Source organism: Lutjanus erythropterus, chromosome 14 (genome assembly GCF_056507025.1).
Source record: "Lutjanus erythropterus isolate fLutEry1 chromosome 14, fLutEry1.hap2, whole genome shotgun sequence".
NCBI classification, from domain to species: Eukaryota; Metazoa; Chordata; class Actinopteri; order Lutjaniformes; family Lutjanidae; genus Lutjanus; species Lutjanus erythropterus.
In genome coordinates this window covers 19,214,480-19,241,529 of record NC_139330.1, presented here as the reverse complement: position 1 = coordinate 19,241,529, position 27,050 = coordinate 19,214,480, and the positions used below count along the sequence as shown (strand labels likewise).

The following is a 27,050-nucleotide window of genomic DNA, read 5'->3' as shown; positions in this document are numbered from 1 at the left end:
AAATGAAATTGGGCTTAAATTCCCATCAAATAATCTCCATAACTTTAATGTGGAGAGAGGCATGCAAGCTGGTACTGTGCCTCACTCTGTGCCGTGCTTTTCAGTGGATCATAATAATAACAGCTTGCGGTGCTAACATTAAGTTTTTATCATCTTTCACAGTTTCAAGAGTGGTGATGACTGCCTTAATGGCAAGCCTAAAATGAATTAATCAAAGAGTTTGTCACAACAGTTACTGCAAGTCTGAGTATATCGCAGAGGCTTTAAGCTGAAGCTGGACCCGCGCCCAGGACAGCACTTAGAATGGACTCATGGAAACATTAAACAGATTTATAAATCAATTTAATTCTCAAATGGATGAAATAGTTTATTTGAAGGGATGTGCATAAGACTGTCATTACACTGTCCAAACAATGACATCTGAACATGAAGGAGTCTTTATGACTGTTTCTGACTGAGTGTCATTCAGTCAGTAATGTAATTTTTAATGCAACGTTGACATTGTTTGAAATGTTTTTGTTGTGACACCTTGACATTAACTAAGACAAACATGTTTTGCTAGGACATCTTAACATTATAAAACTTAAAGAAACTGTTTAGCTTTATGTTTTAACATTACATTATACTATAATATGTGGTCGGTTCTAACGTTGGCTGTCATGAAAACATTATAAAGGTATCATAAATATTTTCTTGATCTCAATTAAAGAGGTACATTTTGGACTGAACATGCCATTACGTTTTCTTACAGTGTCAAATGCTTTTGTAATGTAATTCTTTTGCTTTTGTCATGAATAATTTCCTGGACTTCAACCAAAGTGGTACAATTTTGACTTGTCACAACAATGTTATAATTAAATGTTATAAGGCCAGAGTACAGTACCAGGGTGATACCCGATGGACAGATATCCTGTCATCAAACTGGCAGGTGTCATGACATGGTTATGACAGTGCAATGACAGTCTTAAGCACACCCCTTCAAATAAAGTGTTGCCTACATATTAGGGCTGGGATGATGCATTTATCCCATGCTTTGATATTATCATGATACTTATGTGCTGATTCATGGGAAAATGAAAATCCTGCACTTCACACAGCACACATGTGAGCCTTTAAATTAACATCCCTCACATACGAAACTGAACTTTGAAACTGTGAATTTTAGAGTTTGAGTTATGACTTTCCAAGGTTGGTGTAACTGGTCAGCGTGGAGTGTTGAAGCCAGCATGAAATTAGAAGCTATGTGTTTTCATTTTCACAGAACAGAGGAAATACATGCCTGAAAATCTGACCCCAAATGTCAATTTATGTTAAGCATGTGAGGTAAAATAAATCGGTTTGTTTAGATAATATTACCACTATTGCAAAGCTATCATCATGCATTAGCGCTGAGCTAACAGACTAAGGCTAGTTATGTAAAAAAAAAATAAAAAAAGAAAAGAAAGAAGAAACAGATTTAATCAAAAAATTAATTCAATCACGAAAAAAATAATCACGGTACTCAAGAGAATTGAGTTTTTTTCTCCCACCCCTACAGAACATATATATTCAGGCTGATCTGTGGAGAACAAATCAGCCCATGGCTACACCAAACTCCTGCTCTAAGATGCTCTGTGCTGAAGAGAAGTTGCAATAACCAGAGAAACCCCTCCAGCATTTGCAGCCTTGCATTCCTCTCCCACTGGTGAATATGTTCAATTACCCATCAGACCACTTGTTTTAACATCCAGTGTATCCAGGGGGTAATGTCTGAGGTCAAGCATGCATTTTAGAGACTGATACGATTACTTGCATCATGAGCCTATGGAGGATTTTTTACTCTGATTGCCTCATCCAAGTGGACGCAACAATTTATGAGCACTGACAGTGAATCTACCTTGGCAGATACACCACATAAAGGAATGCTACATCAACTTGGTTTTAATAAAGCCCTTCAGCAACACTTGTTTCTGATTTCCTATAAGCTGTTGCTCAATATGCAGAGGGTTGAGAGGATCCTCACACGCTTCAGGCAACAGTTGATACAAATCACGAATTTGCAGAGACAAGATAAAAGCTAGGAGACGGCATCCTCATTTATGGACACACTGATTTCCCACCGCCGTTGTAGGAAGCTTGCCGTCAATGAGAAAATACGCCCTCTCTCTCTCCATTTCCTCTCTCTTCATATCCAGCTCCCCCTATCCCTATGAGATAGAAATCTCTTCAATCTGATTAACTGCTTTTGGATTTAGATCACAGGCTGAATAGGCAAAGGAGCCTATAGAAAATAAGCTTTGTCTTCCCATTAGAGATATCCTCTGCAAGTGAGTGAGACTTTATATGTTGTGTCTGGCACCTGTCAGTGGGTCTGCAGAAGCAGCAGCTTGGATAAATTAAACATGTTACGCTTCATTTGAGCAACTGGGTTGCTATCCCCTCGTGACGTTCTGTTTCTCCAAAGTGAAAACCTCCAAGAATAAAACACAGCAAGCTTAAAATGAAAAAAAAAAAAAACAAGTGCCAGAACCAAGATTTCACGATGTCTGTGCCAAGGTCTGTTCTCTTAACTGAGTCAATATGATCCCACCCTAAACAATCAGTGAATGAACTGCTGTTCGTGAAATATAGTGCCTTGACAAATGCAAATGCTATCATGTTTCTAAGCAACATCACCTCTCGCACAGGGAACCCTACACTTTCCTGGCATTTCTGAATGGTGTCAAATTTGTTCTTCGGAGGAGCCAGTGGAAACAGGATTATACATTTATTTGTCTATCTTTTCTGACCTCAACCAAACAAAGCCAAACAAACGGGTGATTATGTTGTTTGCTTTCCCATTCACTGACAAGAACGAATATAAAGGCAAACGCTCAAAAAAGATGGAATCTTATTATGTGCCATTTGTATGGTTTCTGTGTGACAGAAAAGAAGCGATGGAACACATTTAGAAGGATAATTGCTTTGGTCAATAACGGCGGGTTGCCTGTTTTACATTCCATTATGGGGACGACGGGCCCTGGGCCGTTTCATCAAGGAGAGATAAATAAAAGGACGGTGGAGCCAGAAGAGACCTATATCCCAGGTAAATGAGTGCTTTATGAGGAAGATTAGCGCAAATCCCCCCACACACAGAGCACCGGCACGTGGGGCGAGGGAGGCTTTCGGATGCAGGCTTGGCTACCTCCATCGCACACATTCCCCCGGCAATCGATCAAACCCCCAAATCACAGCTGCACGCACACAGAGGAAGGAGTAGGTGAGACAGTATGACAGCCTGGATTGGAGGCTATTGCATTGATGAATGGTGGCCTCATCTGACACGGAGCCACCCAAATACTCTTGGGATACAAATATGCACATAAGGTGCATGCATATGTGCACACAGGCACATACAATTTCCCTCTCCAAGACAAACCATTAGGGCTGGGTACTGTTCAAAAATATTTGATACCAGTACTGATGCCGATACCTTGACTTCAATACTGGAAACAATACTTTTTTCTAATCCAATCCAATCCAACTTTATTTGTAAAGCACTTTATAAGCAACCACAGTGGACCAAAGTGCTGTACAGAAATAAAATACAAGAACAGATTAAAAGACATAAAACAACTATACAATTTAAAGCAATAGAAAAATAAAATTAAACAAATATAAATATATATATATATACATATACATACACACATACATATGCACATACATACAATACATTCAACATCTCACATGATGTTAAAAGCCAGGGAGAAAAGATGGGTTTTAAGATGTGATTTAAAAACAGACAGCGAGGAGGCCTGTCTGATGTGGAGAGGCAGATCATTCCACAGTTTAGGAGCTGCTACAGCAAACCGGCGGTTTCTATACCAATTTTATAAAATTAATTTAAACTAAAAGAAAATTATAGAACATCTCATGGTACAATTCACTCACTGCAAAGGAGGAAACTGTTTTAACTTTGCACCCTTTACTCAACCGAGATACCTAGACTAAATGAATAAACCGATGGAATATACTGTTTTGGTCTATATAAAAATAGAAATAACTGTCAAAAGGAAGAAGAAGAGGAAGAGGAAGAAGTAGAGTAGAGGGAGCAGAGTGAGACCTCTTACTTTCTCTGTGCTTAAGAGCAGCTAGCGCAGCTCTGATGTCAACTTCTCTCCTTTTACCTGTCAGACTGTAAGCTCACCATGCTAGCCTTCAGAAATGCTCTCTGTTATTTATCCGTTGTCACGATGGCGAGGAGAGGATGTGCAGTGGCTCCCATCTGAGGGGATGATGTGGTGAGCGGACTCACTGACAAGCTAACAAGTTAGCTGCACTCACTAGCAAACATGCAGCACAAAGTTCATTTAGTTATCAGTACAAAGAAGTAGCTGGCAGACAAAGAAATAAATAAACTATGATCCCTGTCTCTCTAAAATGTGTAACATTAGACTCCTTTTGCAGTAAGTCTTCAGTCTGGCAGTAAATGTACAGTACAGATTACAGTGCGTCAGTTATTAAATGCTGCAGTTTCTCAAGACCAAGACAAGTCTCAGTGGTTGTTTCCCACTGAAAAAGTGACAGGGTTACCCCAGAAGTAAGCTGAGTTGAACAGGCTAACGTAAAGCTATTGCTTATGCTTGTGTTTTACCTTTACAACATTGGCTCCTGTGCGACCAGAATGTGTTGATCTCGATGTAAGAGTTATCTTTCAAAATAAAATCTGTGGTGATTATGGTACTGAACTCGACCCTGCAGTTGGCACCACATGACCATGGTAATGCGGTTAATGTCACAGCCCTACATTAGACAGCAGCTCACAAGCCTAATTAGATCTTGATACAAGCATACTCCTCTGTGCAGTCTTAACAGTCTGTATACTCCCTTTCTCCTCCGAGTCAAAAATGACCTGCCTTCACTAAACCCCTAAAATAAAGCAGATTAATTGAATCTTAAACCCAAAGTCTATTTTGTATGAAGAAAAAACTTGTCATTCATCAGAAACTTTGCGGCTATCTGGATTTTCCCTCTTAACAGTGCCGAAACACTGCACTTTATAAGTCGACAGCACTTGTTTTTATCACAACAAACCTGTCACAATTCTTTTTAACTAAAGTAGAGGTTTATTATAATTATTGTTACTATAATAGTTGTTGTTGTTGTTATTGCTTAAGGTACTGTATAGGTGTAAACATTATTGTTTTTTGCAAGCGATAGTAATTGTATAGTCCAGGGAATTAGCAGAAATGTGCAGGAAGTTGTTTTGAATGCATTTTAAAGCACCCCCAACAACAATCTTGAACTTTTCTGGCAACAGTAAATATATCAAACTACTGAAAAATGAGAGATTCAACTACAAAATACTAGTCTTCTCCCTTTTTTGAAGCATTCATCCCACCCACAAAGTGTATAAACAATAACTATAGATACAAAAAAAAATATACAATATGTCTTAAGCACAGAGAGAACTGGGAGTCCTGTCATCTGCAGCACCTTTATGGCCTCTGACTGCAGAGGCATTAATCTCTGCAGTCAGAGTCATTAGTAAACAATGCTTTCAAGAAAGTGTGTGTGTGTGTGTGTATGTGTGTGTGTCTTTGTAGTTTTGTGGCCAATTGACCCTTCACTAAGCACCGCCCTCCTTAGTTACTGCTGCCTGCCAAATTTTGTCAGCTAAAATAATGACTCACAAGCAGATTTCAAGTATGCTGACTGATGTGAGCCAATGCTAACTTCCATCTGACATTTTTTTAAACAAGAACCTTGTGAAAGTGTTTATGCAAAGTTACCTAACAGTTGTGTGCATGATATAAAGTTAATGCTAAACAAGGCTAAAGCTAGCTTACATCTCAGCAAGCATTTGTCAGATGGTGAAATACAACAAATATATCTACATGATGGATGACAGGAATACACTTATTAACATGGGAAAAGCAACTGCAGGGACTCGATTAGTGCAGTGGACCTTGAGACAGTCAGCCAGACCAGCTGGACCTCACTCATGGAAGACAGCAGTGATAAGAGCTAAGATAACTCGACTTAGACCTGAGACATCAAGCCAGATTGAGATCTATCGTCTTTCACCTACTCTGATTCTGCACCAGCCCACATCCTCTTCCTCAAACCCCCACATAACAAATGCAGATGCAGTGGTACAGTATCAACAAGTTTGGCTGGAGTTAAAGTTACTGCAACTAGTAAGCAAGTGGTAGTTAGTTAGTTTGCAGTTTATGTTAAAGCAGTTAAAGACAGAATTTAACCCATTCCCCACATGTATGCTCTTGTGTTTCATGTCTTTGAGAGTTGACAAAAAACACACCATCATCCAGACTCATGAAACTCAGAGTATCGCTCTTCTCAGAGCCTCCTGCACACTTTCAACATGTAGAGAAATGGGAGGCTTGACAGCTCTAATTACAGTTGCTAACCTATGATTGGACAGTTGCTGTTTGGAGGTGGGGCATAGCGAGGGGTGAACTGGATTGAAGCAATGGGGTCGATTTGGTTGGTGGAAGTCAACCAAAATGGTTATATGACAATGTCAACAGTGAAACATCGTGATGAAAGATGACATCATTGTTGGCCCACAGAAAAGACACACTGCTGCAAACAAGGTAACTGAACATCTTGGGTTCAACTTACTGGGCGGGTTTAAAAATTTATCTTTAAAATATTAAATGAGGCATAGAGATGGTGCAGTGACCAGCAGCAACAGCTTCACCAACAACTGCTGCCTCACAGGAACTCTGAGGGGACAAACAACCTCAAATACACACGATGTCACAATGTTAGAGGGCTCAGTGGTCGATGACTGTCAGCATCGTCCATTGACCCAACCCTATTCGGTACGCACCCCTACACACAATTACTTACAAAGCAGTGCCCAGAGCAGATATATCAGGGAAGCGGAGCATCTGTGAAATAGTATTCTGGTTGTATAAACAAGCTCTGGATTCTATCTTCAGTGAGAGCTGCTCATTAAACTCTATTAACCTGCAGTACTAATATCTGCAGGGAGAACCGAGAGAGACAAACACACACCTGCTCCATTTAGAGAAACGCATTCCTCATTCCCTCAATGAACATATAGCTCCTCCCCGAGCAGCAGTCACCACTCCTGATCACATGCGCACACATATTCGCACGCAGTCATCAACAAAACGCAGATGGCAAAGGCTCAAAACTCACAGCAAAGAGCCACAAGAAGAAAAGAGAGGGAGGAACTTAAGAGAGCAGAGAAGTGGGTGCAGGTGATGGAGAGGCCAGAGGAAGATGAGGAAGGAGGAGAAAAGGAAGAATTTCACCTGACCTTTTTGAGGGCCGCCTGTCTGCTGTTGCAAAGGTATACCACAGTAAAGACAACCCGTGTGGGGAGCTGACTCATTAATGGAGCCCCATGTCACGTCTGTATGCCAAACACCATCTGTATTCACTCACTCCAGCACACACACATATAAACACACCTTCAAGTTACCCTGGGAGATGCAGAACAAATACACAACTAGAATTTATTTATCTTTAATTTAAAAAACAATCAAAATGACAATCCAATATGTCTGACAAAACATCTTCTATAACCAACCTGCCCCAAGAGCCATGAGCAGAGCGACTGTACTCTATTACACCACAACACTGAGCAATCCCAACAGGGGAAGTATTAATATGTATTGCATTACCAAAGCAACATTCACTGTAGTACAGAAAACAATCCCAACAGTGTAATCCACGCCACTTGAGTGCAGAGGCATTTACCGTAGTGGAATACAGAATGAAGTGGAGAAAAAATAAGTGCGGAGCGCAGGTGGGCAGCTGTTAAGTACATACCGTTGGGGCTCTCCTCATCAATGGTCACTATGGTTGCAGGGGGGCCTGGCCGGGACAGCTTACACTCTGTATACGCAAAAAGAAAAAGCAAATTAACATAAAAGAAATTCAATTCCTGTTTGTTATATTTAAATGAATTACTTTGCAATCACATTAGTATATTGTGCTTCATGGCAGCTTATGGAAATGACTGAATATTGTGTAGAATGCAATACAAGAACTGCAAATAGATTTACTATTGAAGCTTTTTTTTGTCAAGTACTGTACTGAAAGGGATTATTTTAAGTGGGATTGTATATGGTAAAAATGTATTTTAGCCATCTAAGAGAAAATCAGTATAAAGAGTAAGCTGTATTTAGAATACTTTCACTGCCTTATATTGCCTTCAGACAGCCTTTTTTGGCAGGAAATTCCCATTGCATTGGCAAAATATTGCTCTCTCTCATTCAATCAGACTCCCTTGGCAAAAACAGTAACTGTACATTGCATAACACAGGAGTTGCTGGTCTACCAGTGCCTCGATCTGTTAGTTTTTATGTGTTAATGTGTAAGTTTAGTTAAACAGAACTAGCCTTTAAAACACAGAGGCACCAAAACACCAAAGGCTGGTGGTGAAAATATTCTAAATATAGCATAAAGACTGAAATCAATTTAGGTTGGCCAGAAGCTAAAAAGACCTTTTGTTGCCGATCCTGTCGCTGAGCTTCCTACACAAAGACTTTCGCTTTTTCTCCAAACTTTGTGTTGAATACCATCCACTGTAGGTAACACACTGACTATGCATAAGTACCTTATACAACCCCATTTAAAATAATCTATCTCTCTATCTCTGTAATTGATCTCTTTAAGTACAGTACTTGAGTAAATGTACTTCATTACTTTTCCACCACTGCTGTACATCGGCAGAGTTGAGCCCCATTCCTTTCAGTAAAATCCTGAGATTTTTTGACTTGACTTTGATTGGACTTGACTTGAATAATTCCATTTTATGCTACTTCAGATAACTGTTTTTACATTTTAAACAAATCATCTCACACTGTAAGCATATACAGTGCATTGTTGTGAATTTAACCAGTGTTTCCCAAACCTTTTGGCTCGTGTGACTACAAAAACAAATAATCTCTAATTGAAGCTTTTTGTCACATCTCAGACGTTTCTGAGGTTTTAGCAGTTCCTAAGAGATACCTACCAATAGTTTAATGAAATGACTATTTGAGGCCCAAAGAGGTAAAACTCTCCAGTATTTCACCAAAAAGCCACATTAAAGTTCTGAAAAGGTGAATTTGTGTAGGCCAACTTTGCTCTTTGTTTTTCCTGCCCCATTAATCCTCTCTGGACCACAGATTTATCTTTTCATAAACCTCTAGGTTGGGAGCCACTGGTCCAAAGCACCTAACTTTATTTATGAAATAGGCAAAAGTATCTCCATCTCAACCAGCCCCAGAGTAAAATGCTACTTAAAGTACATAGTGATGCATAATGTAGATAATAATGCATTAGTCAAAGGGCTATTTTTCAGCAGAATGAGTATTTTTATGTGTACTTTTACCAAGATAGAATTTTGAATGAAGGACAAATGTACAGTATTGTCTGAATATAGCTGACAGCAATACTGGAGCAACGTTGCAAAAAAAGCTTGACACTGTAAATATTTTATTGGTCTCAGGATATAAACCTCAAGATGTTGTTTCTTGTGTCTTTCTGTCATGCCATAAGCTGTCACATTGACACATCTTTTTATAGCAGGTGGCATCAGCGGCTGCTGCCGCACAAACATCAACAGGGATGGACTATACGATACTGACACCAGACAAACAGGGTGGTCAAAGCATGTGGCAACATCATAAGCAGAGCACTGACGAGAGCAACTTCACAGATGGAGGTCACAGCAGCTAGATGGTACGAGCACATGGGACACAGGTAATGGCAGCTTGACAGACAGCACCAGATGGGGCAGCAGGAGAGGTGGAGAGGAGGAGACAGGAGGGAAGGAGGGAGGTGTCTGGTGTAGAGGAGTCGGCGCTGCAAGGCAACGCGCTCTGCCGCTGATGTGAGGAAAGTTCAAGATTAAATGTCTTTCAACAGGGAAGAGGGAAAAGGAGACAGAGCGGGATTAGAGATGGGACTAATCCGATCCAATATCAGTACTGGGGCCTGATATTGACGCAAGACTTTCATCGGATATCGGACTCCAAAAATGCGATCCGCAAACTGATAGCTGAAAAGCACTCTTCACTTCTACTCTGCATTTTGCATGTAATGTAAGAGAAAAGTGTTCCTAATTACTGTGAAATGATACAACTGGAGTGAAGCTTGATCTATTAATACAGCTAAGGATCAGCGCTGTCACACACAAGTCAGGAACACAACCTCTGATTGACAGACTCAACCCAAGGCATCTTGGGATTGTGAACAAGCGGCTGACAACATGCTAACAAAAACTGTTCAAGACACAAAAATTGATAAATAACAGAAAACAGTCAGTGTTGGATTTGTCATTATGGATTTATTTTACCATGATACTGCAGTTTAAGGCTGGGTTACAAAGTTTCTAGAAAGGATACTGTACATTTACTGCTAAAATTGACAACTTTACTGCTAAGTTTAAGTTTCTGCTCCATTATGTGCAGCACCAGCAGTGTGCCGCTTACTCACCTTGCCTCACTTTCACGCCGCACACACTTATACAGTGCCCTATTCCTTAATGGCGGTAGGCTACTCTTATGACAGTATCCATCAATAATGTCTAATGAAACGCAATTATTCAGGCAGTCGCCGTAAATTGCCATCCTGCCAAACTGTTGCTTGGTCACCCTGCTAAGAAAAAATCCATACCGTCATGGCCCTAGGTAACAATAAACCCGCACAAGCCACCACGAACCATCACGTTTTGAACAAACACGTTACAAACACACAACAAAACCATTACAAACTCTAACAAATATAACATTCCCATTTTGGAACATAAATGTTAGCAATGCATCAAAATATGCAAATGAGGGGCCGTAATTCATATCCAAATTCAGATATCTGAGTCCAATTGAATCTGAAAAAAAAAGTGGACTGTCACATCTCTAACGGGAATAGAGGTAGAGGGAAACAGTGAAAGAGATAGGAGAGTAGGAATATAATAAAAAAATAGGAAAACAGACACATGATGTTTGCCCTCTTACCCTCATACTGCCAGTCTGAAGGGGTCAAGGGTTAGTGGAGCCAGAGGGAAGCAGAGCAGAAGCATGGAAGAAAAGAAAAGCATGAAACAGTTGGAGGAACAGCGCTGATGTTAGGAAAGGAGAAAAAAGATCATTATAAGAAAGAACAGATATTAGAAAATAGGCGAAAAGAGAGGCACTTTCAGGGAGGATATACCGTAGAATCTTCCAGTAGAAAAATGGTGTATGTTAGTGGACCACACATAGTTTTTACAAATATGGCCAGCGGGCCTCTTCATGCTGCCAGCAGCTGCTGGCTGACATTATTTCACAAGAGAGGTAGCAGGGTGCATTACAAATACGAATCAATTCAAAAAGTAAAACACTTTCTCCCGCTAAATTAAGTGATACCATGTGTTCTGAAAAAGGAAAAACAGCATGAAAGAGAACTGGAACCCGAGTTACTCAGCATTTCCTCCCGTCTCTTTCTTAAATTGCCTCTATCTCGAAAGATATTGAATCTCGAGCAGCTTGCCGTCAGGTGGTGTCCACTTACATTACATGTAATCAGAGATAGGATAGAAAAAAAGACACATGGTCAGTCACACCACATCAATAGTCAGGGCTATAGGGTTTCACACCCGCCTTCTGTTGCCTGACTTCAGTTGTACACCTGTTGCCAGGTGCAAAACAGCAGATAGTTTTTCTCATTAAATATGCATGCCCCTGAGCCTTCACTAATGTGGTGGTTTAAAAGTGCATATTAATTAGAGATAAAAACCTTAGGAAGTGATGTCGCTGCATTTTTAATCATGGCTGTTTCCAAAGTGCAGATACACACAATAATTAGCAATTAAATGGCAATGAAAACCTGAGGGTACCATACAGAATATTTCATGCAAATCACTGGTTTTTGAATCATTTTCATCTCCTTCTTTTTAAGTTGTCATTTATAAAATGTTTACGTAGTAGATAGGGCTGCAACTAGTGTTTATTTTTGGCATTGATCAGTCTGTCTTTCTGTATTTCGTCGCTTAATTGATTAGTTATTTGGTCCATAAAATGTCAGAAAATGGTGAAAGATATCGATCAGTTTTTCCCAAAGCCCCAGATGATGTCCTCAAATATCCACAACCCCAAAGATATTCAGATTACAGTCATAGAAGAGTACAAAAAACAGAAAATGTTCACTTTTAAGCAGCTACAATCAGAGAATTTTGACTCAAATATGATTCAAACCCATATTGTCCTATCACAGCTGCACCGATATAGATCGGTATAGTTACGTTATCTGAGGTGTTTTTTTTTTTAATAAAACATGATGTAGATTGTCTTTATTTGTTAACTTTATCAGCAGCATTTCATATATATTTGATCTTTTCTATTAATTCAGGTTTAAAGTATACATATATGTTGTTCTATTTATGTTTTTTTAATTTATAGTTATTTACAATTGTTAAAAATCCAGTGTACTATTTCAGTGCCCCAATATATATGATGAACAGTAAAGTTCATTGTTAAACTATAAAATATCCTACATCCTGCCTGTTGAAGGATCATTGAAAATTTGTTTTTATGTATGCATGCATGTATATATTCTATGTATTATATTCTGTACAACAGAATATTTTACTCCCTAATATTGGCATCAGCCCCAAAAATCCAGTATCAGTTATGCTCTATTCATGCAGAGCTGATATTTACATCCATGCAAGGTATCTCATCTTGCTCCATATGGGGAAATCCTTTCTCTGCACAAGACAAAAATAAGTTAGGAAGCGTGCACAACCTTTTCTAATCTAAAATCCTTGAGGAATAATTATCAGCACATAGTTGCTTGTACTGCTAATTCCTCAGGTGTACTTGTTGTTCGTTTTTGGAGTTCAATGATTTTAGCGCAATTAAATAACCTGTACCCATCCGCTGAAGAAATAGCAGGATGAGGGTTTCCTTTAATAGCGACAAAATGAACAGAGCAAGTGGGTCACACCTCGCAATCGGAGACATAAACAACAAGCAACATCAAAATAAGTATGCAAATCGGCTCTGAGAGAATATACTCTGTGAAGCAGGAAGAGTGTGCACATGTGTGCGTGTGTGGGGGAATAAAAGTTACTTGCGCTCATTTTGCGAAGCTTTTAAAGGGATCACAGACCATCTGACTTGTTAGTTTTGCATATGTGTGTTCAGGCACAAATGTGTGCATGTACGGGTGTACATGTGCATGTCTGTGTGTGTGTAGCTTTAAGTGGTAGCTGTGGAAGTAGGAGAGAAAGATGTGAAGAGTCGGCTTTGAAGACAAAAGGCAGAACCAAGCCGAAATAAGAGTGCCTCCATTTTGCAGCGCTAATGGTTCTATACTTCCATGAGAGTGCAATCATATGTTGCACTGTTTAAGTAATGCACACACATACAGACACATGAATACAAACATACACACAAACTCAATGTCTCTTCAAAATGGTCACTGCAAAATTTAAATTATACCAACCTTTTGCTAAATTTGCACCTTTGAGCAGCGGGTGATTTTTTCTAATGACATTCTACATCAAGCTTTCCTCCCATTAAAACGCCTTCTAGGACAATAATCCCCCTCCTGCAGCACTCGAGATAACAATGCTGGATGAAACCTGCAGATCCTTACACATACATATACACAGTAAACATACATGATTGGAAAACTACTTATAGATTAATCCACTTATCTGGAAGACCATGACCACTCTGAAATAGCTCCATCCTTGATTCAAAAAGAAAAACAGGAAACCCAGGAATAATTTGCTGCAGCAGAGGAGTGGTGTTTGAAATTGCAGAGTATTTCATATAATACTTGAAATATGCGCACTGTAGCTGTATGGGTTGAGTATACATCTCTGAAATGAAAAGTAAAATGGAAAAATGGATAGAGAGCAAAGAGATGTGCCCTTGTCAATCTGCACGAGTGAACACTGTGTCTATGACATGAAGAAGTGTGACGCAGTTGTTTAAAATTGTATCCAGTCAAAAACTATACAGAACAGAGGAGTGGGGGCAGGAAGAAAGACACAGTTGATCACTCAGCTCAGGAAGAAGGGTATGCAGCAAAATGGGGAGCTCAGTTACTGAGTCCTGTGGATTTTCAACAAGTCTGTTCAACAGAGTTGTGTTTAACAGTCACCACATTTAAGAATAGGAACTACTGTATGTACATTATATCAACTTTACTTCTTAGGTAAAATGCTACGGTTGCATTGTAAAAGAGCTGGTGAATGCTTGCAGTAAAGGATCATTTATTAGAAAGAGCCGTAGGTTCTGTTCTTGATACAAATCGATACCATTATAAAAGAAGAAGGTAGTGCTGGAACAGCATGTGCCAATGAATGAAAGAAAGATTTCACAGCTTTTAGTTTGAGTTTGAGGTCACTGCATTAGTCACAGTATTGTAGTATCATGGTCATAAAAAATTAAAAATGGGTACTATTTAACCCAATCGAGGACAAAAAAGTAGTTTGAGATGATGGTGGCTGTAAGGCAATGTGAGAACAAACCAAAAGATGATGAATTCTAGCTGCCAAATTTTCAATCCCATTTCATTCTGTCATGGGGTTGAGTGCTGCTATGTCTGAGGACACTTGGGAGATTCACTATTATAGGTTTCCAAAACCTACACCGATCAACAGTAAAACCACCTGCCACTAAAACAGTTCTGACCTGTCGTGGCATGAACTCCACATGACCTCTGAATGTGTCCTGCAAGATAAGCAGATGTTAGCAGCAGCATAAGCTGTTAGCAGCAAATCCTTTATGTTCTGTAAGATGTGAGGTGGGACCTTCATGGATTAGACATGTTGTTCCAGCACATCCCAGAAATGTTTGGTTGAATTGAGATCTGAGACACTGGGGGGCCAACTGAACTCTGTGTCAACATCAAGCCACCTTCTTCCATTGCTCCATGGTCCAGTTCTGATGTTCAAGTGCCCACTTTCAGATGCTTTTAGCAGCGGTCAGGGATCAGTATGGGCACGCTGACCGGTCTGCAGCTACTAGGGTTGGATAATGGAATGCAGTGCAAGGATGGTACCCGAATTGTGGCTGTAGTTCACCCAAAGGGCTTAAACACTAGTTGGGACGTGCAAAATAGTTTAAGAACAGCTGTGTGTAAAGGAGGCAACCATCTGGCACTGCACAGGATACACTTGAAAGTAGAGGGATGCACCATGCTTGACTGCTTGTGTGACCCCATGCCAAGCTCATTAGTCAGCAGTGTGGGCGTCCCTGGCCCCCGGAGAAGAGGAGCATAGTTATAAAACACTAGATGCAATGTGTCATAATGACTTGCCATTTATATGATGGGGACAACACTGATGATGATGACAGCAGTCTTTCCTCAGGATAGCAAATATGGTAATATTTCTACAAAAGAATTGCTGAAGTTTGAAGCTCTTGTTCTTATCCATCACTGTGTATATCTCTGTGATATTTGCATTTATAATATATAAGCATCTGTAAGATTGCCCAAGACATTCAGCACACTCAAAAGCCAAATAGATCAGGAGACAAAAGTGAAATCCAAATAACTGATAGCTAAGTAGATCACACATTGTTTGATGTTCATACTGTATATTTTGTGTCACCATGGGACCATGATTTCAAAGCCTCTCATTTGATTAAACTTATTTTCTCGCACTGCAGGAGCGTTTCAGACTAACTTTGGTTTGTTGGCATGTTGCACTAAATTGGCTTGACGTGGGAGAGGGATTTAAAAAAGAAGGGGATCACGACAAATGCAACAAGCAGTATTCAATTACCAATAGGTAATCAGGGCACTGTGCACTTGAGAGACCAAATCCGAAGACCATCAAAATCTTCTAACTTTAATATTGGGGTCATTTTCTCTCACCTAATTTGTTTCACTAATCAACCTAACAATGTTGTATTGAAGCTGTAAAGCTTCAATTATAAAATGATTACTGCTTGTCTCACAGAGGAATCCGGTGGAAAAAATGGATGCAAGCAAGCTTCAATCAATTTGCAGAGACAACATTTTTCCCGGCAAAAGCGTGACATTTTACAAAATGATAAAGAGCTGAGCAGAATTTATCACACGACGCAAATAAAACAATGAAATGCTTGTTTTTTCCCTGTTTAAGAGCAACTGTTTAACCATTTATGACATACTCTGCCTCACACGAACTTCTAATATTCAATTCTTCAGTTAAATAGTGATTATGTTTAATTGTGTCATTTTAGCAGATGTACTGGTAGGAATAACTTAATAGGAAATTATAAGGTGTTTCCAGAAATGCAGATGGTGTCTATATACCCCTGTATTAGAGATGATGAAGGCTTTCATATGCATCGCCATTACATTCCTTTGTGCTTCTTTTCTATGCATAGTTTTTCATCATACTTTTCAAATAAGACAGTGATAAGCAGAAAAGCTCCTACGCCATTCAGGTCTTTACAAGCCAGCTCATCGACCGCTATATTACTGGAGCAACAAGGCAGTGGCAAGATGAATTCTGCTCACTGACATTTAGTTTCAAAAGGCATCTTTACCTGCCACTTGATTCAATAGCCTGCTTTCCTGTGACTTCATCTGCAAAAGCACCTTTTTAGCAACCAATAAATCAAACTGCTGCTCCTCGAGAGTAGGAATCTAACAGGAACAAAAGACTTTAAGGACAACTAACCTAACAAGCAGTATGGTCCAGGAGGCTGCACTGTCTCAATCAATCTGGGACACCTTTACAACAAACCTACAAAAGGACCAGAGGCATCTTATTTAGATAACTAAGAAATGCAAATGATTTCACAAAGTGCAGCAAAACACGCTCACCCTCACTAGATGTGGGCAGCCACTCATTAAAAACTGTCAAAGGAGAGCATGCAATAAAAGAGAGAGGCAGAAAGTCGAAGATTTTTGAGAAAGGGCAGAAGCAACCAAGTAGGAACTAATTTCTCATCCTTTAGATGGATGGCAAACTGCCAACTCAAGGTTCCTCTTATCATAAAACGCCTCACACTGTATGTCCATATGCAATCATAAATGCTTTCCCTTTAATATAAATATCAGTCTGTCTGCGATGATAAGGAAATGTCTAACAGAGCCTATGGAGATCTCCTACAGCAAAGCCAGGACATCATTTCTCTTATTTTAGCCACAACACCAGCAGTCCACCTGAGGGAGTGATATCTTCTGACCTCCGCTTTGGCCAGCGTCCACTTAAAAACTTCAAGGTTTGAGGTTAAAGTTCTGACTAATCCACAAGGCAGACAGGCAGCCCAGGACAGGGGTGAGTGGAGACAGAGCAAACAGGGACACTGTTTTAATTTCCCAGTCAGATTGATAGTTTATTTTTGCATGGATCCATGTCCAGCGGGGCAGAGGGGCATTCTGGGACAGGTCCAGTCAGGCCTGGCAAAAGACAACGAGACAGACAAAGGGCAGCTGTCCAGTGTCACACATTGCCAGGTAATGGCTGCTCATGAGGAGACAGCAGGTCAAACCAGATGAGCAGGCTGTGTTGTAGTAAAGGGTCTGCGGCCAGTTGTCCACAGGGGCCGGCTGTCAAAGCTGCACATTACAGTTCACATCATACAGTGAAGGTCCTGTCTTGTTCTGAGTATACGCCACTCCATTTCGTTGTCATGTCTTGAGGACTTTAACTGTTTATATGAATGATTTTTGTATAGGTCATATTTCCTTGCTAATTGTATATTAGAAATGTTTATTAACACGGAGTATAAAATACAACCCCAATTCCAAAAAGTTGTGACGTTGTGTAAAATATAAATAAAGACAGAATGCAGTGATTTACAAATTGTCCTTAGTTTTGCAAATTTACCAAACTGAGAACACTAATTTTTGAAATTTTAAAAGCAAAATTCTTTCCCATTCTAACCTGATATACAACTTCTCTTACTCAACTGTCCGAGGCCCCTGTAGGATCGCATCAGAATGGGCCACTCATTTTTGATGAGAGAGAGGTTTGGATTGCAGGCAGGCCAGTCTGGTACCCACACTCTTTTTACTATGAAGCCCATTCTTGTAACACATGCAGAATGTGTCTTGGCACAGTCTTGCAGAAATAAGCAGGGATGTCCCCGAAAGAAAGAGTTGTCTGGAAGGCAGTGCATGTTGCTCCAAAATCAGCATTAATGGGGCCTTCACAAATGTACAAGTTATCTATTTACCCATGCCATGGGCACTAACACACCCCTGTACTATCATCCTATTCCTCTTTAGCCCAGAGGACTCGATGTCCATGATTTCCAAAAACAGTTTGACATAAAGACTCATCAGACCACAGCACAATTTTCCACTTTGCATCAGTCCATCTCACATAAGCTCAAGCCCCAGAGAATTTTGGGGAGGGGATGTTGATTTATGTCTTTCTCTTTGCATTGTAGAGTCTTAACTTGCATTTGTAGCTGCAGGGATGAACTGTGTTGATGGCCAAAAGGTTTTCTAAAGTGTTCCCGAATCAGTCTTTGCAGCCTGCAGATATGGAAAGCAGTTGCCATATAACATAAACACCTTTCTTCCAGTACCCATAAGGCCATAGCTATCACAGCCTGGAAAGAGTAGCTGAAAAAGCTGAAATGAGCAGATTCAAATTACAACAATTTATCAGCAATCAAAGGCGAATCTGTTTTGAATAGACTTTTTTATCACTTTCAGATATTCACTAAAGTAGATCTTAACAGCTCATTAGCCAGCATCTTCAACCACAATATTTAAGTGACTTATTAATGTAAATTATGAAATGAAACCTAAAGCTCAATCCTGAGGTTTAGCCACTTGAAAACTATACTGAAAACAATGTTAGGTCAATGGGCCAGGTGAAGTTGACTGTTGCTGTGGCAACCAACCTTTTAACAGGAGAAATAACTTGGCTCCAGTTCAGCAGCAATTAATTTCCATCTTTCATATAGAGAGAACTTCCAAAACACAAACCTGACTGGGGTTGTGAGGTGAGTGAGAGAACACGCATGTTCAACATTTTGTAATTGTTGTCTTTCTCTGCAAAGAGCACTGAGTGGTTAAAAATTGCAGTCGTTTTTCCTGCTAGATGTGCAAAATTTTGTTCTAATGCTCTTAGCATTGATCTGCTGCAGTTCCTGACAGTATATTTCAGTTATTCAAGTCATCATAGGCAGACTGACCATAATTTCTTTATGTCCTTTCATCACTTTAGTTGCATCTTTAGTACGTCCCTACAGCTTAAGTATTCAGTGAGTTCTGTAACAGCTCAAACATGACATTAAAAAATGTACTATTGATTATCTAATTGCTAAATGTTTTCAAAGATGTTATAAAAGTGATCTATCAGCCTAAATTAGGCATAGGCATCATTCATATTCCTCTGTCAGATGGAAGAGATAAGTGTTAAAGTTGGGGCAGGCAGTTTATTTTTGGTATCACTGGCCTATTCCTACAAAATATCTAAGGACAGACACTTTTTGAAGTCAGTCTGCTACCTCAGTAACAGCACTTTACATCTATTTACTCTTTCTCCTAACCCTGACTAAGTCCTCACCATCCAGAGCCTGGTGTTGTCTTTAATGTGGCTTCTATTGTGTCTCTGTGTAGATGTATTTTAATGTGTTTTGTTGGGATGTGATATGATGTGTTTTTAATGCACCTGCTTTTCTGCACATGTAAGCAAAGACAATTTTTTGCCATTTGCATGCAAAGAGGAGACGATTAAGTATTTTCTGCTCTATTCAAAAGTTCCATAATAACCTTTAAGTGTAATAAATAAAAGAGAGAAAACTAGACTTGTGCTCCTCCTCCTAGCTCTGTTCTAGCCTTTGACGGGACACTTTGGCCAATCACAGGTCAGTAAGATAGCTGATCATTGAGTGTCATTCCCAAAACATCATCATTTGCCAGAGTCACTTACTGTATCTCTGAGAAAAAATAAATACATACACAACACACTAGAATGTGTATTTTCTGAAGACACTGCTCCTGCAGATACAGATGCCTCAGCTTCAAGACTTAAAAGTAATAGATTTATTGAGGTTTATGTGTGATTAAACCCATTCTTGCCAAGGACTTTACTCCTTACACACAGAAATATGGATTTCCAAATGTGCAAAATGACAAAAACCAAGTGTCAGAATCCAAGTTGTTTTCTTTATGGTGCAGGGATTGTTGCATCTTTGATCTCATGCCACTGCACTTCGCCAAGACAACAGATCTGGTGCAATTACAAATCAATCCTAGCAACTAGCAATCCAAGAACTCAAACACAACTCTGCATAAAATAACACTTAGGAATCTGTAAGTTCTGTTTTGTGAACAACCAAAAGTCTTGCAGCACACCCTCCTTCCATGTAGACATTTAGTCATTCACCATTCCCTTACTTAAAAAAACAGTTAAATCGATGTGAAGACAGACAGTGCTGACTGCTCCCTCTTCTTGAAGCACGTCTATGTTTGGCACGAGGAATGCAATCATCTCTCCATCTCTTTCTCTTCAAATCTCTCATCATTAGAAGTGTGGGTCTCTCTGTGGGGCTCCTCGCTGTAATTGGATGTATGTACTTATTTTTAAGGGTCGCAAGAAGGGTGTGTATGTCGGTGTGTAAATGGGAGACACGCAGTTAAGAGAGAAAGCGAGTGTGAGGGGGTAGGCGGGTGGAAAAGCAGTAGAGACTGTAACAGTGGTGAAGAATGTCAAAGAGGTGGACGTGGAAATGAATTCCTCCAGCATCATGTAAATCATTAGTGGCTGATAATGGAAGAGAGGAGGGGATTACTTTACTGATGTGTAATCCCTCGCAGAATCTCCCCCTCCTACTCTTCTTCAGACTTTCCCGTCATCGCTGCCTGTCTATGTCTCTCCGTGAGGTTAACCACACAGGCAGGAGGGCAAAGGTTGCAATCACACCCCCAGTGAACAGTTCAGAACGCACACGCTCACATAAGGAGCTCCAGTATGGGCCTATTGTTGCAGACCCCAGGAAGCACAGGGGCCCAGTCTCACAAGAGTGCCCCCCCTCCCTTCTTGTGCTGCCCAGAGGCTGATTACAGCCTACTGGCGGGCAGATTAAAACCCCTTCCCTCCCGTCACTCTGCTGCTCCCCGACTCCACAGGCTTCTGCTGCAGCCAGACACAGTCTGCACATCTGGCCCCTAATCAGACAATCCCAAAAATAGACAAACAATTGTGGGTCAGAATGGATGTGCAGATGGGAGGAGAGGGAGACAGCCGAGGGAGAGAAATAGTGCGAGAGAGGTAGGCTGATGTCACATGGCAGAAGTGTCCACAGGCATATCAACTAATCCTCACCTCACCACGCACTCACAAACACAACTGAGCGTGTTTGCATGTGTGTGTGTGTGTGTGTGTGTGGGGGGGGGGGGGGGTACATGCATTTGTTTGACATCTGGACTTAGCTGTGGAGGGATTTAGTGGTATGGCCAGTGTGCATCTGTCCACTCTGCTGTGGATTGAAGTTTGTCCTTGCATTACCATTTGTTAAACCACAAGGTGTACCAGTTCCCACTCATGCAAGGATCGATGGTCGAACACGAGGTACAGCTGCAGGGTTTAGCTGCACACGTGCAGTCAAAAACTACAGTACAGTACAGTCATGGTCAGAGGATGCGAGTTAAGGAAGAGACTATGAAGTGGCAGATGGAAGGCAGGATTATTAAAGGGATAGTTCAGATTACTTAATGTGGGGTTGTATGAGGTTCTTATTGATAGTCAGTGTATTGCCCATGGATGGATGGCTGGAGTCAGTGTATTAGCAACAGGATTGGGCACAGAACTCAGTACTTTTAAGGGTGCCGACCAAATTTCTTCTGTACTACCAAGCACCAGTTCACGGTAAATCAATCTGTGCTAAATTTCAATACCTGGGAGTGCATCTGGGTGACAGAGTATCTCAGAGTATGGAGTAAAAGACAGAGGGAGGGGTGCAGCAGCAACTTGAGAGAGTGAATTAAAGCGTCAGCGAACTGAAAGCTGTTGCAAGCGTGGTTATCTTTCCAAAACTCAACACTTGCTGACGTATATGTAATGTGAAATGCAAAGCTGGTGAGGGAAACATGTCTAACAAACACAAATGACAGTATAACTAAAGGCTAAAGAGCGCATTGTTGTCATAGCCTGAAAGTCCCCCACAGCAGCCATGAACACCTGCAGTGTCTAAACAATGATCTGCTATCTGCTTCTCCTAACTGGGGTCATGCTGACGGACATCCACTGTGGATAACACACCGACTATTGATGAGCACCTCAAACATCCCCACATCAAATAAACCGAACTATCCCTTTAATTAAAAATGAAAGCAGCAAAGGTGTGGGAGGAGGGTTGTCAGAAACAAAACAGTCCTTGAATTTCCTTAATGGCTGCTCCATATTAAGTTCAGACAAACTGGTGATTTAGATTCTCATCTTACTATTATGTTCTTTTTGACAGTGAATGAGCTATTAGTCATTTCTGTAAACAGACACGTAGTGTTCATCAGTGTGCTTTATCTGAATAATTTATCACTTTTTTTTCTGCTAAACAGCAGAAATTCTTACATTCATCACTGTCAGCTCTATCTTCTCACACTGTGTCCGCATTCACATTAATCAGATGTCTGAGATTCATTCTGTCTCCCTGCTAATTCAGTAAAGACCTGAGAGACGCTGTGGCACAGACTGGAAATTACTGTCCACATCGCTCCACAGCTCAAAGCCATCTAAACATTTCCGGTCTCTATTTTCATTTTATAGACAACAAACAAGTTGACAGAGCCAAAAGCCAAGGGCGCCTCGAGGTGGGCCGAGCAGGGAGATTTATGAGTGAGAAGATGAGGGATGTGGTGTTGAGGGAGGCGAAAATCCCTCCTCACACCAAATTCATCCCTGGGTGACACTGAACAGCAAAGGGAGGCAACGACAGCATCCACATCTGCACTCACCGTTCAAAGCACAACAGCTCTTATACGCTCACTCTCACCCTCTGCTCCTTCATTACAACCGTGACACTGTGGGTCATTCGATGACAGACTCTGATCCAATCAGAGCTCATTTGTATGTAGGGTAACTATCTCTAATTCCTTTAAAAGCCTTATCCCTCCAGCATGTGCATCATCTAGGCAGACATATTCAGCTAAAATGAAACAACAAAGCTGTTGTTGTGGTATGACTGAGCAAAAAATATGAAAGAGAAAAACAGATTCAGTTATGAATCCTGATGTTGTAGTTTGTTTCTGATTTGTGATGACATTAAGAGGGATGACACGCACAAACATACAATACCGATTGCACTAAAGGATGATTTTATTTATTTATTTTATTTTTTTCAGTTTTAGAAGACAGCCTAAACTTAAAATGGCAAATAATACTACAAATAAATGCATTTTGTAAGAAAAGTAATAATGTAATAAACAGAATGAGTAAATGTTAATTGGTGTTTACCCAGTGGCACGACAGCAAAACTTTCACTGCATGACAAAGTAGTTAATTTGTTCTTCCTGCAATATTTTCTCATTATAACTAAAGCATGGTTAAGATTTGTTATGGTCTTACACTCTTTCTCCTCTTAAACTCTTTAAGGCAACTGCCTTGATTAGATTTTGAGTTTTGAACCAAACCCTTTTCTCTTTTTGAAATATAATTGGTTAGGAGATTCTAAAATTATCAAAAGAAGGTAATTATTTTTACTTTTAATTATTTTTATTATCGCCACAAAACATTATTGATTGGTATAACTTTTTCAAACCTTAAAAGTTTGACTTGGGCTTAAAACTCAAAATGTATTGAAGTAAGTTGAAAGTTTTAGTTTTCTTAACTTTTTTTTTTTTAAGCATACTTAGGCACCCTTTAAGGTTAAGGTTAAGGGAAGATCTTGGTGTTGGATTAATACTGACAAAGGTCAACACTGACATGGAACATGAGACACAACATGTTTATTCTTGTGTATTTGTTGTCTAAACCGAACCACACACAGGGCTCAGGATGGGAATCCCCCGCCCGCTCTGTCTCTGGTGTCACAGTCCTGCGCTCTGTACCACACTGACCTCATCCCTATGACTCATCTGTGGTCCATTAATGTAGTCGTTTCTGTACAAGAAACAGTGTTGTAAGAGAACATAAGCCAGAGAGCAATTACATTTCCCCTTAAAACATAACTGGAAAAGCAAATTATGAGTATATAAATGTAATTTCCAGGAGACAGGGTCGGATTTAAACACTGGGGAAGAAGAAATGAGCCAATTTGTTCCTTTACCTGCATAACAGACTCTGGAAATGTATTTACAGTCTGCTATGTTCAGTCAAATACGGTGTTCAAAAAAGAAGCAATGTGTCTTCATTGGATGGACTTTGGATGCTGTAATAAAGGACAACTTCACAACAGAACAGTCAGTTAACTCGTGTAAGATGAAGAAAAGAAAGATCAATATTTTTATTTAAGTTATATCTCAGCAAGACGCTGAAAATTATATTGTTCAATCATCATCATCGATCTTTCATTCATTTATGTGAGACTAGAGCTTATTTTGTATTATTCAACTCTTTTGTATAAACATTATTTTTTTAGTTAATTAAAATGTAAATTAACAAAATGTAAATATTTCATTAAAAATTTAATTAGAACAGAATTGTGAAGCCTGTTAGAAATGTTCTTAATTATGTAACTTAAGTGTTTTGTTGTGTTTTCTTTATTAATCGAGTCTTCATTTATTTCCAAACTTATGAACAAAATAATATCATGACAGCCATTTTACAATGTAGTAAGAAAAACAAATGTACTTAGAATTTAATTACATAGGGTACACTCATTTTAAATATTACATCATATCACATTTAAAGTTACTGTCTACTATATTTTATTTTAATCAAGTATCCTGCATCATAAATACATGTCTGGCATTTCCGCTTGAAAATTGGTTGAAAATCCAGTGATGATGTTGACATAAACTTCCTGCCTTAACAGACATACATGTATTAAGATAGACCATTATGGCGCCGCGCTGCTCCAATGAACAGCAGCGGTATCTATGTGTGCATATCTATGTCATGCTCTACTCGATTTTTCCTTAGCAACAACTACACTTCCTCTTCTACACTGTGATGTCTGCAGCTTTGGAGAAGAGAGCAAGCAAACACTGACATGTCAGAAACATCAGCACACATCTGCTCAAGCGAACTCAAGATTCTTCAAGCCAAGATTAATTTTACATCAAGCTCAGTTAACCGAATTAATAAATTTATTGTCCTGCATGTCGAACAGCACAAAAGGAAGCTTTGAAAAAATAGAACAATAATGAAATAATAATGTCTTTATGTCAAAAAAAAAAAGAAATTACCCACAAACCCATATTCCATAGGGCTGTGCTTCAGTTCAACAGCTGTTATGTTTTGGGTCAACGGTTTCCTCACTCCTCACAATAACACTTGTTATTGCAGTCAGGAGCCTTTTTCATCTACAAGGCACTGGTTCACCTTCAAAGGCTCCGTCAGTCATAAAGCAGGTCATTTCTACACTAAAACCATATCATACCATCCCATGAAGCAAACCTCACAAAATAAGATCTTAATTCAAATGACAGTAAGCAGACATTATACTCTTATCTAAAATGCTTTCACGTTAGTGAGCTCGTCGACGAAGGATGGGAAGCAGGAAAGGGATGAAAAGAAAGAGGGAGATGGCGTTGGGATCTTAAAATTGACCTGAATTATGTGCAATATTGCCACAGTGGGGGGAATTGAGGCATGTCTCTGTGCATGTGCAGCCTCCCCTCAGTACCATCTTTAAAGAGCTGCCAATCTCATACAGCTGAAATTCACTTTTAACTGGCATCTGCTACAAAGTCAGCGAGTTGAGACTATAAATGCTAAGATTCCCTCTGTAATGTGGGAACTTAAACATGAAACTACAAGGAGAATCCTCTTAGCACGATCAGTGGCCTGTGTAGGAAGAAAGCTGGATTTATGCCTTCTCTTTAAATAATGTCTTTTGAAAAACACGTAAATTTGAAAGGGGGGATAGTAAAAAATACTGTGGAAAGCAAAGTTAGTTGCACTGAAGCATTATGCACAGTGTTAAGAGATCACTTGAGAGCAACATGTGGGCAGAAATATCTGTCACTAGAGACTGAATTTTTTTTAAATATTAAGGTTCTTTGTTGTAGCTATAAATTAATTTGTTCTGAAACTATATTTGATCCTTATTGAAAATCAAACTCCATACATATTTGCATGTTCAGTTCTTTAAATTCAATTTCAGTTCCCTGAGGCACATCCAGTTGCTGAAGAAGAGCAACGGAGTGAAGATTCACAGGATTTTCTTTTCTTTTTTTTTTTTTTTTGACCTGTAATGACTATTTCCTCTCAGTAATATCAATCAATGGGACCTGTTCTATACAAAAAACGGTAGCAATTTCACATAAGGATAGAGATACCAATTTTTTGTCCCAGGAGGGTGAAGTCATGACCTGCCCCACTCTGCCTTTGATTGGCTTACCCTGGTATTCTTATTCTAACCTTGACCAATCACTCCTCGTGTCTAAGTACTCATACGAGCCACCTAAAAAGAAGAAAGAACTGGTGTGCTCAGTGTGCATCATTTGAACTTCTGGTAGGTCAAGGTGCTCTTTGGTGAGAACAAAAATAAAAACAGTGAGCTAGCTTCCCCAGCGAGTGGTGAAGTGGTTTCCTGGCTTGTCCACGGCAAAGGATAGACTATCCTTTACTGAATGTGAAATTATAGCAGAGCTAAATTTTCAGTGAGGAAAAAAATTTATTCACTTTAATAATATTACATTCAAATGTTCCAAACTAATAAATTCAGTTCTGAATTTTGCTGTTGAGATTCTGTTTTTTAAGTGCAATTATTCAAGTTGATCAATTCAAATTCAAATGTAAATTATTCAAATTCAGTTTCTAGTGACATATTTCTGCCGACAGCAACGACTCCAGGGTCCTCCACTTCACTGAAAGAAAACTTTCTTAAACTCTCATGAAAGTTCTATAACTATGAACTCACTTAAACTAAATGTATGATTTCTATTACTGAAGGCACTGAGATGGAAAACAGCCATCCGTACTTTGTATGGATCCAATCAATCCATCCATTGACACAACATTACATTGACACATTGATACAGCCAAGTAA

At 39.6% G+C, this 27,050-nt stretch overlaps 1 protein-coding gene across 2 annotated transcripts in view; it reads right to left on the bottom strand.

Moving 5' to 3' along the window:
• The window catches only part of LOC146315483 (protocadherin-15-like), a 278,737-nt gene that overhangs the window by 169,852 nt on the left and 81,835 nt on the right, over positions 1–27,050 (bottom strand). For both annotated transcript variants that reach the window (XM_084735432.1, XM_084735431.1), the window contains 2 exons: positions 10,962–10,976; positions 7,789–7,854 (listed from right to left, as the gene is read on the bottom strand). In XM_084735432.1, the coding sequence (XP_084591558.1) occupies positions 7,789–7,854; positions 10,962–10,976 (81 nt within the window). The remainder of the gene's footprint in view (positions 1–7,788; positions 7,855–10,961; positions 10,977–27,050) is intronic.